Source organism: Pan paniscus, chromosome 19, assembly GCF_029289425.2.
Source record: "Pan paniscus chromosome 19, NHGRI_mPanPan1-v2.0_pri, whole genome shotgun sequence".
In the NCBI taxonomy this organism is placed as follows: domain Eukaryota; kingdom Metazoa; phylum Chordata; class Mammalia; order Primates; family Hominidae; genus Pan; species Pan paniscus.
Genome location: NC_073268.2, coordinates 37173528 through 37185548, shown reverse-complemented (window position 1 = coordinate 37185548; position 12021 = coordinate 37173528). Strand labels below are relative to the sequence as shown.

The 12021-nt window shown below is 43.1% G+C and overlaps 2 protein-coding genes across 2 annotated transcripts; both read left to right on the top strand.

Annotated features, from left to right (window-relative positions):
• Window positions 1-632: 632 nt before the first annotated feature.
• On the top strand, window positions 633-6523 carry LOC117976701 (large ribosomal subunit protein eL34-like). Its single transcript, XM_034943368.3, has one exon. The coding sequence runs from the start codon at window positions 2297-2299 to the stop codon at window positions 2924-2926; it is 630 nt and encodes a 209-aa protein (XP_034799259.1). The 5' UTR covers window positions 633-2296; the 3' UTR covers window positions 2927-6523.
• A 180-nt stretch (window positions 6524-6703) lies between these two features.
• On the top strand, window positions 6704-9449 carry LOC100971776 (small ribosomal subunit protein uS9-like). The gene has a single exon (XM_034941560.3). The coding sequence runs from the start codon at window positions 8913-8915 to the stop codon at window positions 9447-9449; it is 537 nt and encodes a 178-aa protein (XP_034797451.2). The 5' UTR covers window positions 6704-8912.
• The last annotated feature ends 2572 nt before the right edge of the window (window positions 9450-12021 follow it).

Below are 12021 nucleotides of genomic sequence, written 5' to 3'. Positions count from 1 at the left end.
CTTGGTCTCCCAAATGCTGGGATTACAGGGGTAAGCCACTGCATCTGGCCCAGAGCACTTTTCTTAATACTCAAAATTTTATAGGTATCCAGCTTCACCTACCCTACCCTCTACAGAACAGCATGCATTGTTCTTACTTGTTAAACATTACAAATAGCAATTCTCAGATTCCACTGTGGTGATGAGAGACAAACTTAAGCCTACCTACTTAAAAATAAAGCAAAAGAAATTTATTTAAATGCCAAAAAGTAAGAAAATACACGCAAACTACTAGAGAGATCATTCATTTGAAAGTCTTTGGTTTGTGTTTGTTTTATTTTAAATAAGATGTTCATTTAAAATGAAGGGGCTGTGCATTAAAAGTCTTGCTCTGCTATATTTCATTTTATTTTGAGACAGAGTCTTACTCTGTCACCCAGGCTGGAGTGTAGTGGTGCAATCTTGGTTCATTACAATTGCCACCTCCCAGGTACAAGTGATTCTTTTACCTCAGCCTCCCAAGTAGCTGGGATTACAGGCACGTGCCACCATGCCTGGCTAATTTTTGTATTTTTAGTAAAGATGGAGTTTCGCCATGTTAGCCAGGCTGGTCTTGAACTCCTGACCTTAGGTGATCCACCAGCCTTGGCCTCCCAAAGAGCTGGGATTATAGGCATGGGCCTCCCAAAGTGCTGGGATTACAGGGTTGAGCCCCCGCACCCGGCCTATTTTATTACTTTATGGTACGAGGAATACAATTTCAGAAACCTTGATTCATCCAGCAGTTTTCTTAATTTGGGCAAATGTCCCTGATGATGGATTTCTATGTAGTTTCCGGAGATTAAATAACACTATTATTCTTTTTTTCTCATACAAATAATTTTTCCCAAAAGGTGCACATGGGGTCCCAGGAATGTTAGATGACTCTTCCATTGCCCTCTTGCCAAAGGCAAGAGGATGCGGACTTGAATCCTGAAAATAATTTTTAAAAACTTTTTTTTTTTTTTTTGAGACAGGGTCTCACTCTGTCACACAGGCTGGAGTCCAATGGCGCAATCTTGGCTCACTGCAACTTCCACCTCCCTAGTTCAAGCAATCCTCCTGCCTCAGCCTCCCAAGTAGCTGGGATTACAGGCATGCACCACCACGCTTGGCTAATTTTTTTTTTTGTATTTTTGGTAGAGACTGGAGACGGGGTCTTTCCCTATTGTTCAGGCTGGTCTTGAATTCCTGGGTTCAAGTGATCTGCCTGCCTCGGCCCTCCAAAGTGCTGGGATTATAGGCGTGAGCCACTGCGCCTGGCCTAAAAATACTTTTTAATATTTAAAGATTCATAAACAATTAACATGATTTTGAGAAAAGAGGAGCAAAGGAATAGACTGTCTCTACCAGACATTAAAATGCCACAGCAAGAAAAAGCGTGACACTGTCATACAAACAGGCAAAATAGAGAGACAGAATAGAATAGAGTCCAGAAAGAGACACAGTTATATGTGAGGGAAGGATGTAGAGTTGGGAAACCTGATTCACTAAATGGATTTTTTAAAATGGCTCTCCAGGCATGGTGGCATGTGCTTGTAGTCCCAGCTACTCAGGAGGCTGAGGTAGGAGGATTGCTTGACCCCAGGAGGCTGAGGCTGCAGTGAGCCGTGATGGCACCTCTATACCCCAGCATGGGTGACAGAGAGAAATCCTGCTCAAAAAAAAAAAAAAGGTCTCTCTATTTCACACCATAAATAAACTCCAAGTGTACAAAACACTTAAATGTGAAAGGTAAAACCATAAAAGTAATAGAAGAAAATGTAGAAGAATATATTCGTGACCTTGGATTGAGAAAGAGTTTCTTAAATAAGACTCCAAAAGCATAAAACCATGGGCAAAAAAAAAAAAAGATGAAATTCACTCTATCTGTGGGCTTATAGAATGCTTTATCCATCATCATAGTATTCCACACGCACTATTTCTAACCAAAGAGTTCATTTCACAGCAAATAAAGTGTGACCAAAGGCCCATGTTCATGGAACTCACTGTTCTTACCATGTTCCTCATTGTCCTGAAGCAGCTGCCTCGATGGAACAGTAGAATGGCCTTTGGAAGACTCAATTATAGTTCTAGCTAGATGGTAACACCTGTGGGGCTGAGGCAGTGTTCTTCAGAAGGCAGTGTGTGTTCTCAATCAGCATCCAACATATGGTAATATTTCTGTCATAGCCAGGATTCCCAGGTCTGGAAGTCAAAGGATGGGAATGGGAATAGTTTCTTCTCACTATTACTCCTAGCAATCCATTAGCGACACTTTTGCTTTCCAGTCCCATGAATGGTCCAGAGATTTTGGCTCCAAAGGGATAAATGCTTCCATCAGGGGTACAACAATGATTCCAATGAACTGGAAATCGAGAATGTTACCCAGCCACTTTGGGCTCATGCCTCTGAATCAACAGGCAAAGAAGGAGTACTGTCTGTGGTGATTGATCCTGACCATCAAGAGAAAATGGGGCTCTTCCAGGGATGCTGTCTACAGGCACTCAGAATGGTCCAGTGTTTGACATACCGTCGTAGGCTTTCCTACAATACAGCCTCTAACAAAACTAGGCTGTCACGAACCAAAACTAGGCTGTCCCGAACCCCTGGTAATAGAATTGTTTATCTTTATACCAAGAAGTTTGGGAAAGCACCAAAATCTGCATGTGGCATGTGCCCAGGCAGACCTCAAGTGGTTCCTGCTGTAAGACCTAAAGTTCTTATGAGATTGTCCAAAACAAAGGAACATGTCAGCAGGGCCTGTGGTGGTTCCATGTGTGCTAAATGTGTTCGTGACAGGATCAAGCATGCTTTCCTTACCGAGGAGCAGAAAATCGTTGTGAAAGTGTTGAAGGCACAAGCTCAAAGTCAGAAAACGAAATTAAAAAATGAAACTTTTTTGAGTAATAAAAATGAAAAGACTTAAAAAAAGAGAGAGAAAATGAGGATGCTGTTACGAAATGGGGGTAAGGGGGCATATGCCTGGAATGCAAGAGATTCTCCAGGGTTCCCCTTTGTCCTCCCAAGCCTAGGGATTAAAGTCAATTGAAAACTATAACAACCCAGTTAAGGCAGGGCTGTTGATGGTCCAGACGGTTCAGGAATGAAGGTCTGGGTTATTTTAGCAGGCAGGGAACTAAAATCAGCTGAGGTGCCTGCTGAGGACACAAATAATAGGAATGGGAAGTGGAAGAAAGTAGTTATAAATGAAGTATGGCAAGGGGCTCATGCTCATGGAATTCATTTTTTTGTTTGTTTGTGTTTTTTTGTTTTTTTTTTTTAGACAGAGTCTCACTCTGTTGCCCAGTCTGGAGTGCAGTGGTGCAATCTCGACTCACCACAATCTCCACTTCCTGGGTTCAAGCGATTCTCCTGCCTCAGCCTCCCAAGTAGCTGGGATTACAGGCGCCCACCGCCATGCCCGGCTAATTTTTTTTTTTTCTGTATTTTTGGTAGAGATGGGGTTTCGCCACGTTCGCCAGGCTGGTCTTGAACTCCTGACCTCAAGTGGTCTGCCCACCTTGGCCTCCCAAAGTGCTGGCATTACAGGCGGTAATATGAGCCACTACGTCCGGCGGGAATTCATATTCTTATCATGTTCCCATCATTCCGAAGCAGCTGGCTTGATAAAATAGTTTACAGCCATGTAGCTAGCTGCAGAAATAAGGACTGTAATGAATATTTCTTCCTTTTTTTACATGAATATGTTTGTGTCTATATGAATAAAGTAGTTTGATTTTCTTTCCCTCTCCCATACCCATACTTAATAGCAGATTAGATTTATATCAGTCTTTAAATTGTGGAATACCAAAGGAAAAGTGTGAATTAGGTAGGAAAATGAATACCCTTCAAAAACTGAAAAGGAATTTTGCCTCGTCTTTCTGGGGAAAGGGTTAACGTGTTTTGTGTTGTACATGGTACAGTTGTGTCATATTAGACAGAAAGATGCCTTAGTTGTTATCTTTATTTAGAGGTTAAGTGTGGTTTAAAACATGGGTGCCTTAATCCTGGCCTGTGGAGTCCAGGAGCGGAAGCGGGAGAGAGGCCGGCTGGGAACTGTAGTAGCCTCACCTCGGTGTTCACAGCAGGTAGGTGGTCATTTTGCTAATGGCTTGGTGAGAGTGGACAGTAATTAGGCTTTCGCACTTTGGAGGATGGCTCCGGCTAAGAGAAGCAAAATGCTTCTTGAGTGAAAGGGCTTTTTATTATTTTTATTTATTATTTATTTATTTTTTGTAGAAGTGTGGTGGGGGGAGTGGAGGGGGTTACCATGTTGGGCAGGCTGGTCTCGAACTGCAGACCTCTAGTGATCCTCCCGCCTCTGCCTCCCAAAGTGCTGGGATTACAGACGTGAGCCACCGCGCCTGGCCAGGACTTTTATTTGCGCTTCCTCTTACACATGGCGAGTGAGCGCCTGAGATTCGGAGTGTCTCCTTCGCAGAGGACGCCTATGGTAGGGGCTCAGTGTTTGCTGACTTAAAGGGAATTTGTCTTCCTACCTTTAGATTCGCAACACTTCAGAACCGAATGAGAGACCTTCCTCCATAAAATTGACTTTATAAATCTTTTTCTTTTCTTTCCTTTTTTTTTTAATTAATTAATGTATTTATTTATTTATTTATTTATCATTCTTGGGTGTTTCTCGCAGAGGGGGATTGGGCAGGGTCATAGGACAATAGTGGAGGGAATGTCAGCAGATAAACAAGTGAACAAAGACCTTTTTTATTGTTGTTAGAGCCAAGGTCTCGCTCTGTTGCCCAGGCTGAAGTGCCGTGCAGTGATCATGGCTCCCTGCAGCCTTGAACTCCTGAGCTCAAGAAATCCTCCTGCCTCAGTAAGTCACCAAGCCTGGCTAATTCTTTCTTTATTTTTTTATTTTTTATTTTTATTTTTTTGTAGAGAAGTGGGTCTTGCTTGGTTGCCCAGGCTAATCTCGAACTCCTGGGCTCAAGTGATCCTCCCTCCTCGGCTTCCCAAAGTTGAGATTGTAGGCATGAACTATCACGCCTGGCCTTATAAATCTTTATTCATCTTTGCAAACTTCTAATTATCAGAGAATATAGTCAGGTCTAATCCATCATTTTACAAATAAAGTGACTTCCTGACATCCCCCAGCTAAATAAATAATAAATAGATAAATAAATAAACTGAGGTGCCAAATTGAGAAGCGGTAGACCATGGTGGCTTTGAAACGTATTGTGTCCCGTTGGCGAGGTGGAACTACGTTTCCCAGCATCCCCTGTGGATATGTTTCTGGTTAGGGTGGGCCACAGGAGACATTCTCATGAAGATTTGAGGGCGGGAGCGAAGCAGCAGACATTTTGTGGCTCGTGTTATTGTTTATCTGCTGGTTTACCTCCTTGGCTTGGGCCAGCAGCTGGGCCTAAAACTGCTCCGCCTTCCCCCAAGTCCTTCTCCAGCGTTTCCTACTCCTAGGCTAGGTGTGTACTGAAGGAACGCAGCTGCTTCTGCAGGATGGCCATACTATCAAGGTCAAAGGCAAAGAGAATTGACACGGTTTTAGTTTGCCTTTGTGGGTTCCAGCTGGTATTTGCTTTTCTCTACGCCTTCCTGACTGCCTTTCCTGACGTCTTCAAGCTCCAGGATCAGCTGTGACGATAACAGCTTTGCAGGGATTGCTTAAGCAGTTCCCACAATTGTGTAAGATTATATGCGGTATATATGATATATAATATACATACCCTAGTGGGTTCTGCTCTGCTTCAATCTCTTCTGTGCTAGAATCCTGACTGATTGTATTATAATGATTTTGTAATCCGGTAAGTGCATTATCTTCTTCGGATTTGCACTTCCGAAAACTTTTCATTCAGAATGGTTTGTGGTGGATTAAATCAGGGGTGTCCAATCTTTTGGCTTCCCCAGGCCACGTTGGAAGAAGAATGGTCTTGGGCCACGGTTAAGATAGGCTAACATTTACGATAGCTGATGAGCTAAAGAAAAAAAAATCAAAAAAAAATCTGATAATGTTTTAAGAAAGTTTACAAATTCGTGTTGGGCCACAATCAAAGCCTGGGCCACATGCAGCTAGTGGGCTGTGGTTTGGACAAGCTTGAACTACACTGAAGTCATTATTGCTGTGTTGCCTGGGCTGGAGTGCAGTGGCCATTCACGAGCACAATTATTGCAAGCTACAACCTTAACCTCCTGGGCTCAAGCAGTCCTGCCTCAGCCTCCATAGTAGCTGGGCCTACATGAATTTTGAAGAACAATAAACTTGATCAGATAAACAGTTCACGTGTGTAAGCTTTTCACAGTTGCTTAACATAAAAATTGCTATGTGGACCAGGTGCTGTGGCTCACGCCTTTAATCCCAGCACTCTGGAAGGCTGAGGCTGGTGGATCACTTGAGGCCAGGAGTTCGAGACCAGCCTGTCCAACATGGTGAAAACCTGTGTCTACTAAAAATACAAAAATTACCTGAGTGTGGTGGTTCACACCTGTAATCCCAGCTACTCAGGAGGCTGAGGCATGAGAATCCCTGGTACCAGGGAGGTACAGTTTGCAGTGAATCACTGCACTCCAGCCTGGGTGACAGAACAAGACCCTGTCTCAAAAAAAAAAAAAAATGCTATGTGACAAACTAGAGATAACATGTACGTATTTCTTAGATATAACAGAGATAAATGTCCAAAGAGATAAATTTTGTTTTCCAACTCTTTTTTTTTTTTGAGACAGAGTTTTGCTCTGTCACCCAGGCTGGAGTGCAATGGTGCGATCTCGGCTTACCGCAACCTCCACCTTCCAGGTTCAAGGGATTCTCCTGCCTCAGCCTCTCTAGTAGCTGGGATTACAGGCATGTGCCACCACACCTGGCTAATTTTGTATTTTTAGTAGAGATGGAGTTTCTCCATGTTGGTCAGGCTGGTCTCGAACTCCCGACCTCAGGTAATCCACCCGCCTCGGCCTCCCAAAGTGCTGGGATTACAGGCATGAGCCACTGCGCCCGGCCTGTTTTCCCACTCTTATGTACCCACAAAGCAATAAATTGAACAAGTTGAGTAGTTGCCTCTGAGTGGTAGGAAGTGATGAAGGGGTAGGAGTGAAACTGCTGCTTTTGCTCTAAGCCTTTTTAGCATTATTTGACCCCTAGACTAGTTGCATGGAATATTTTGATAAAAAATAAACATTGGTTACAAAAAAAGTTTTAATAAAAGCAAAAACCATACCACCTATTTGTATAGGGTGGGCAAGAAGAAAGAAGATAGGAAAGGTTATCATTTGAGTTGGACAATAGACCAGTACTGGAGAGTTTCCAATACAAGTTGAAAGGAAGGTCAGGTTCCCTCCACTACTGTCCTATAACCCTGCCAAATCCCCCTCTGCGAGAAACACCCAAGAATGATCAATAAAAAAAAAAAAAAAATAAAATAAATAAAAATTAAAATTAAAAAATTAAAAAAAGAAAGGAAGGTCAGGTTTAGGGAGGATTATGAAGCTGTGAGATTTAAAAGGATAAGAGAATGAGCTCTTCCTTCTTTAACAGTCATTTTCTACAAAAAGAACATCTTGGCAACATAGTCTCAGGCTCCCCCCCTCCTCTCCACCTCTCTGCCTTCTCTTTTTATACTGTATTTATTGTGCTAACTGAATCTAAATCTCAGAAATAATTGAAACAATACTTTGAAGCAGCTCCTTTCAGAGCTGTGTTTCATAGACTTGAGGAGTCTTGAGTTCTGGGATTGGTATAGTAATGGCCATAAAAAATAATTTTCACTTAAAAAAAAATTGGGCTAGCCACTTGGAGGCTGAGGTGGGAGGATCACCTGAGGTTGGGAGGTCAAGGCTGCAGTGTGCTGTGATTGCGCCACTGCACTCCAGCCTGGGTGACACAGTGAGACCCCGTCTCAAAAAAACAAACCAGGCCGGGCGTGACTCATGCCTGTAATCCCAGCGCTTTGGGAGGGCAAGGTAGGTGGATCACTTGAGGTTGGGAGCTTGAGACCAGCCTGGCCAGCATGGTGAAACCCCATCTCTGCTAAAAATACAAAAATTAGCCAGGTGTGGTGGCACTGTACCTGTAGTCCCAGCTACTCGGGAGGCTGAGGCAGGGGGAGGTTGAGGCAGGAGAATTGCTTGAACCCCGGAGGGAGAGTTTGCTGTGAGCCGAGATTGTGCCACTGCACTCCAGCATGGGGAAAAGAGTGAGACTCTGTATCAAAAAAATGTAAAATAAAATAAAATAAAATAAATAAAATAAAATAAAATAAATAAAATAAAAATCTTCAATGGCAGAATAATTACTAGTTATAAAATTACGTGATGTGAGAGAGGGTCCCAGCTTAAATGCCATTTACTACCCATAGTCTTTAGGTTCCTTTCCATCCTTCCTTCCTTCCTTTCTGCTTTTCTTCTTCCCAGATAACAAGCTGAGAAATTTAGAGTCTCGCCCTGTCGCCCAGGCTGGAGTGCAGTGGTGCAATCTCAGCTCACTGCAACCTCCACATCCTGGATTCAAGCCATCCTCCTGCCTCAGGCTCCCGAGTAGCTGGGACTACAGGTGTGTACCACCATGCCTGGCTAATTTTTGTATTTTTAGTAGAGATGGGGTTTCACCATGTTGGCCAGGTTAGTCTCGAACTCCTGACCTCAGGTGATCCTCCCACCTTGGCCTCCCAAAGTGCTGGGATTACAGGCATGAGCCACCATGCCCAGCCTAAGTTTCTTGACAAAGAAAATTATTAGGATTTTTTTTTTTTTTTTGGTGTGTTATGTTGAGGGTGAAATGAACGGATGAATGGTAGATGAGTTATCCAAAATCAGATTGCATCAGACAAGCCACTGAGAAATAAGAGGAATCTATCACTTGCTAGTTCCTTGTGTGTTATGGGTCCACTAACTTTTTGGCTATATTTCAATAAAGAAAACAGAAAGAACTCTAAGATATTCACCATATGTTCTATAAAATGTGTGCATTGAAATATATGACACCGGCTTTTCCAGGAGCAATGCTGCATGGTGAGGATCTCTCATCTATGCCCATAGCCATGTGGTCCAAGAGCCTGCTGCAGTCCATGCAGGTCTTTGGACAGAGGAAGATGACCACAGCCATGGCGGGCCGCAAACATGGCAGTGGCCTCATGGAAGTAAACAGGCGGCCCCTGGAGATGATGGAGTCATGCACACTGCTGGAACCAGTTCTGCTTCTGGGCAAGGAGCGATTTGCTGACGTGGACATCCATGTCCTAGTGAAGGGTGATGGTCAGGTGGCCCAGATTCATGCTATCTGTCAGTCCATCTCCAAAGCCCTGGTGGCCTGTTACCAGAAATACATGTGGCTTCCAAGAAGGTCAAAGACGTCCTCATCCAATGTGGCTGGACCCTGCTGGTGGCTGACCCTCATCGCTGCAAATCCAGAAAGTTTGGAGGCCCTGGTGACCGTGCTTGTTACTAGGAATCCTACCCTAAAGCCCATCACGAGTTATCAGTAAAAGTCCATCATTGTGTAATAAATACCTACGTAATAAATAACGTTTGAGTTTAAAAAACTAAAACTAAAATAAAATATATGACTCAATGGGCCAGGGAGACAGAGTGCTGGGGATTTGGCATTAGGAGAACTGTGGGGGCAGCAGCATCCATGGAGGCTGAATGAGGTGGGGACTGTGAATGACCTGCTGAAATATGAAAAGAAGTTTCCATCTGAGAAGGCAACAGGCTTAGTGTCCAAGAGTCTGCAGTTTGAAAACACATCGTGCCTGGTGTGGAGCAAGTACAATGATGTTCTCCAAGGCATCAGCCTGCCAAGAGGGGCTGCTATTCAAAAGGGGGTAAAAGACAAACCAACCAACCCAACAGGGCTCTATACCTGGCTGAGGGCACTGCCAGCTTCTGGAATGTGAAAAGGCCCTAAGATACGTGCAAGAGCTGCCGTGGGCAGAGAAGCCAGGCCAAGGAGCTGCAGAAAAGAGAAAGCCTCTGTCCTTCCTCCTTTCCCTCCCCTGTTGTAACTCTCAACCATCCCCATCTCTGCTCCCCCCTCCCAAATTTAGCTCCTCATCCTCAGGTCCTTGTGAATTCCTGGTTATTAAGACCTTTTCCTACCCCCATGTTTAAGGCTTTTAAGTCTCCTTTTAAATCATCTCCCTCCAGGCAATTCCCTCTCAACATCCTCTCACCAGCTTACGGAAGCCCTCCCGATGAGATTTAGGAGATAGACAGGTCACATGACTATCTCTATGTGGATTATTTCTACATAAGAAAAACATCCAGTTTGGATTGATTCTTAACAGCATTAATCTTGGAGTTTCAATTTTTCAAAATAACGTATCAAATTTTGCCATTGTTCTAGCATATGGTGCAATATAAAATGGTCGAATGATATTTATGCAGGGAAGAAAGATGAAGTCAGGAGGCCTACTACGTGGATCCACTTGTGTCCCCGTGTGAGGTGATGAATAAACTAAGGTAAACTAAGGAAGCCCATGACTGAGCAAAGGAGCTGGAGATGATTATGGGTCAGGATTGTTGGCTCTTTTGATCAGTGTTATGTTTCAGTTTGGTGGCAAAATCAGCCTAGAGCCCAGGTCTCCAAATTTATAATTTCATGGTTTCCACGAAGCACATGAACTCAAGTCAGAAAGAAAGGTTTCAATTCTGACTCTGCCTCTTACATAAGTATGTGAATTTGCAGAAGTTACTTAACCTCTGAAACTTTCCTTATCTGTGAAATGGGGAAATACTTGCTAGGAGGATTAAATGAGCTAACCCAGCAAAGGGCCAGACAGAGTTTAATGAAGGGTAGCCTTCTCCCTAGCTCCTTAGTGCTTGCTTGAGAGCTGGAACAAACCATAAGGATTGCACAACTCCCAAATTCCCAGATCACATCAAGGTGGCCAAATCTTAAGAGGAATTTAAGCTCCTAGGCTTAAATTTTGCTTGGCTTAATCACACTATTCGCTATGCTGGGATAATTCTCCAAACCTCTCTGGAACTGAGTTCATTCCTCTGTGGGATGAAGAAATAACAGTCTATACCCTTGAGACACAAGGTTAGATAACAGCCAATTAATGCTTACAAAGTACATTGGTATCCAAGGATGAAAGTGCAGAGTCAAAACATATTTTCGGCTGGGCTTGGTGGCTCACACCTGTAATCCCCACATACTGGGAGGCCAAGGCAGGCAGATGGCTTGAGCCCAGGAGTTTGAGACCAGCCTGGGCAGCATAGTGAGACCTTGTCTCTGTTATATTTTAAATTTAAAAAATTTTTTTGTTTTAATTTAGGCCCGGCAAGGTGGCTCACACCTGTAATCCCAGCACTTTGAGAGGCCGAGGCAGACGGATCACTTGAGGCCAGGAGTTTGAGACCAGTCTGGCCAACATGGCAAAACCTCACCTCTACTAAAATACAAAAATTAGCCAGACATGGTGGCGTGCGCCTGTAATATTCCATAATTCGACACAGATGATTAGGGCATCTTCTGCTCTTTTGACTAAGAGTCAATGGCTCTGTTCTCCCATCCCACTTTCTTTCCATATCCTTTTTCAGGTGTTTTAATATCTAATCCAGAAGAAACATGGATTTCCATTTTATTAACACTCATAAATTTAACTATTGTATATGTTATTCCAAAAATGCACAAGAAAGAGATTATTTGTAATGGAAGGAATATTGGATTTTGAGGGAGCTGATGTTCATTCTCACCCTTGATTTGCCATTTACTGACAATGTGATCTTAGGTAACCTAAGTTCTTGTTAGCACTAAAATTTTAGGAAATGCAAATGAGTCTATGAAAGGGAAATAGCTTAGCTGAAAGTTCACTTCCTTCCCTTTCTAATTGAGAAATTGAACACCCTCACAGTAACATTTTAATATAGACCCAAAACTGAAAGGAGATCTTCATTTTAATTCTCATTTTTTATCTTAGTCTGGTACTTGGCACATAGTAAGACATCAGTAAATATTCAGTGAATAGAGTGGCTTCTCATGAACATGAGACCAAGAAGAAGAATGTTTCATCATGTAAGAACTCAATTCAAAGAGAATTAACTAAGCATCTG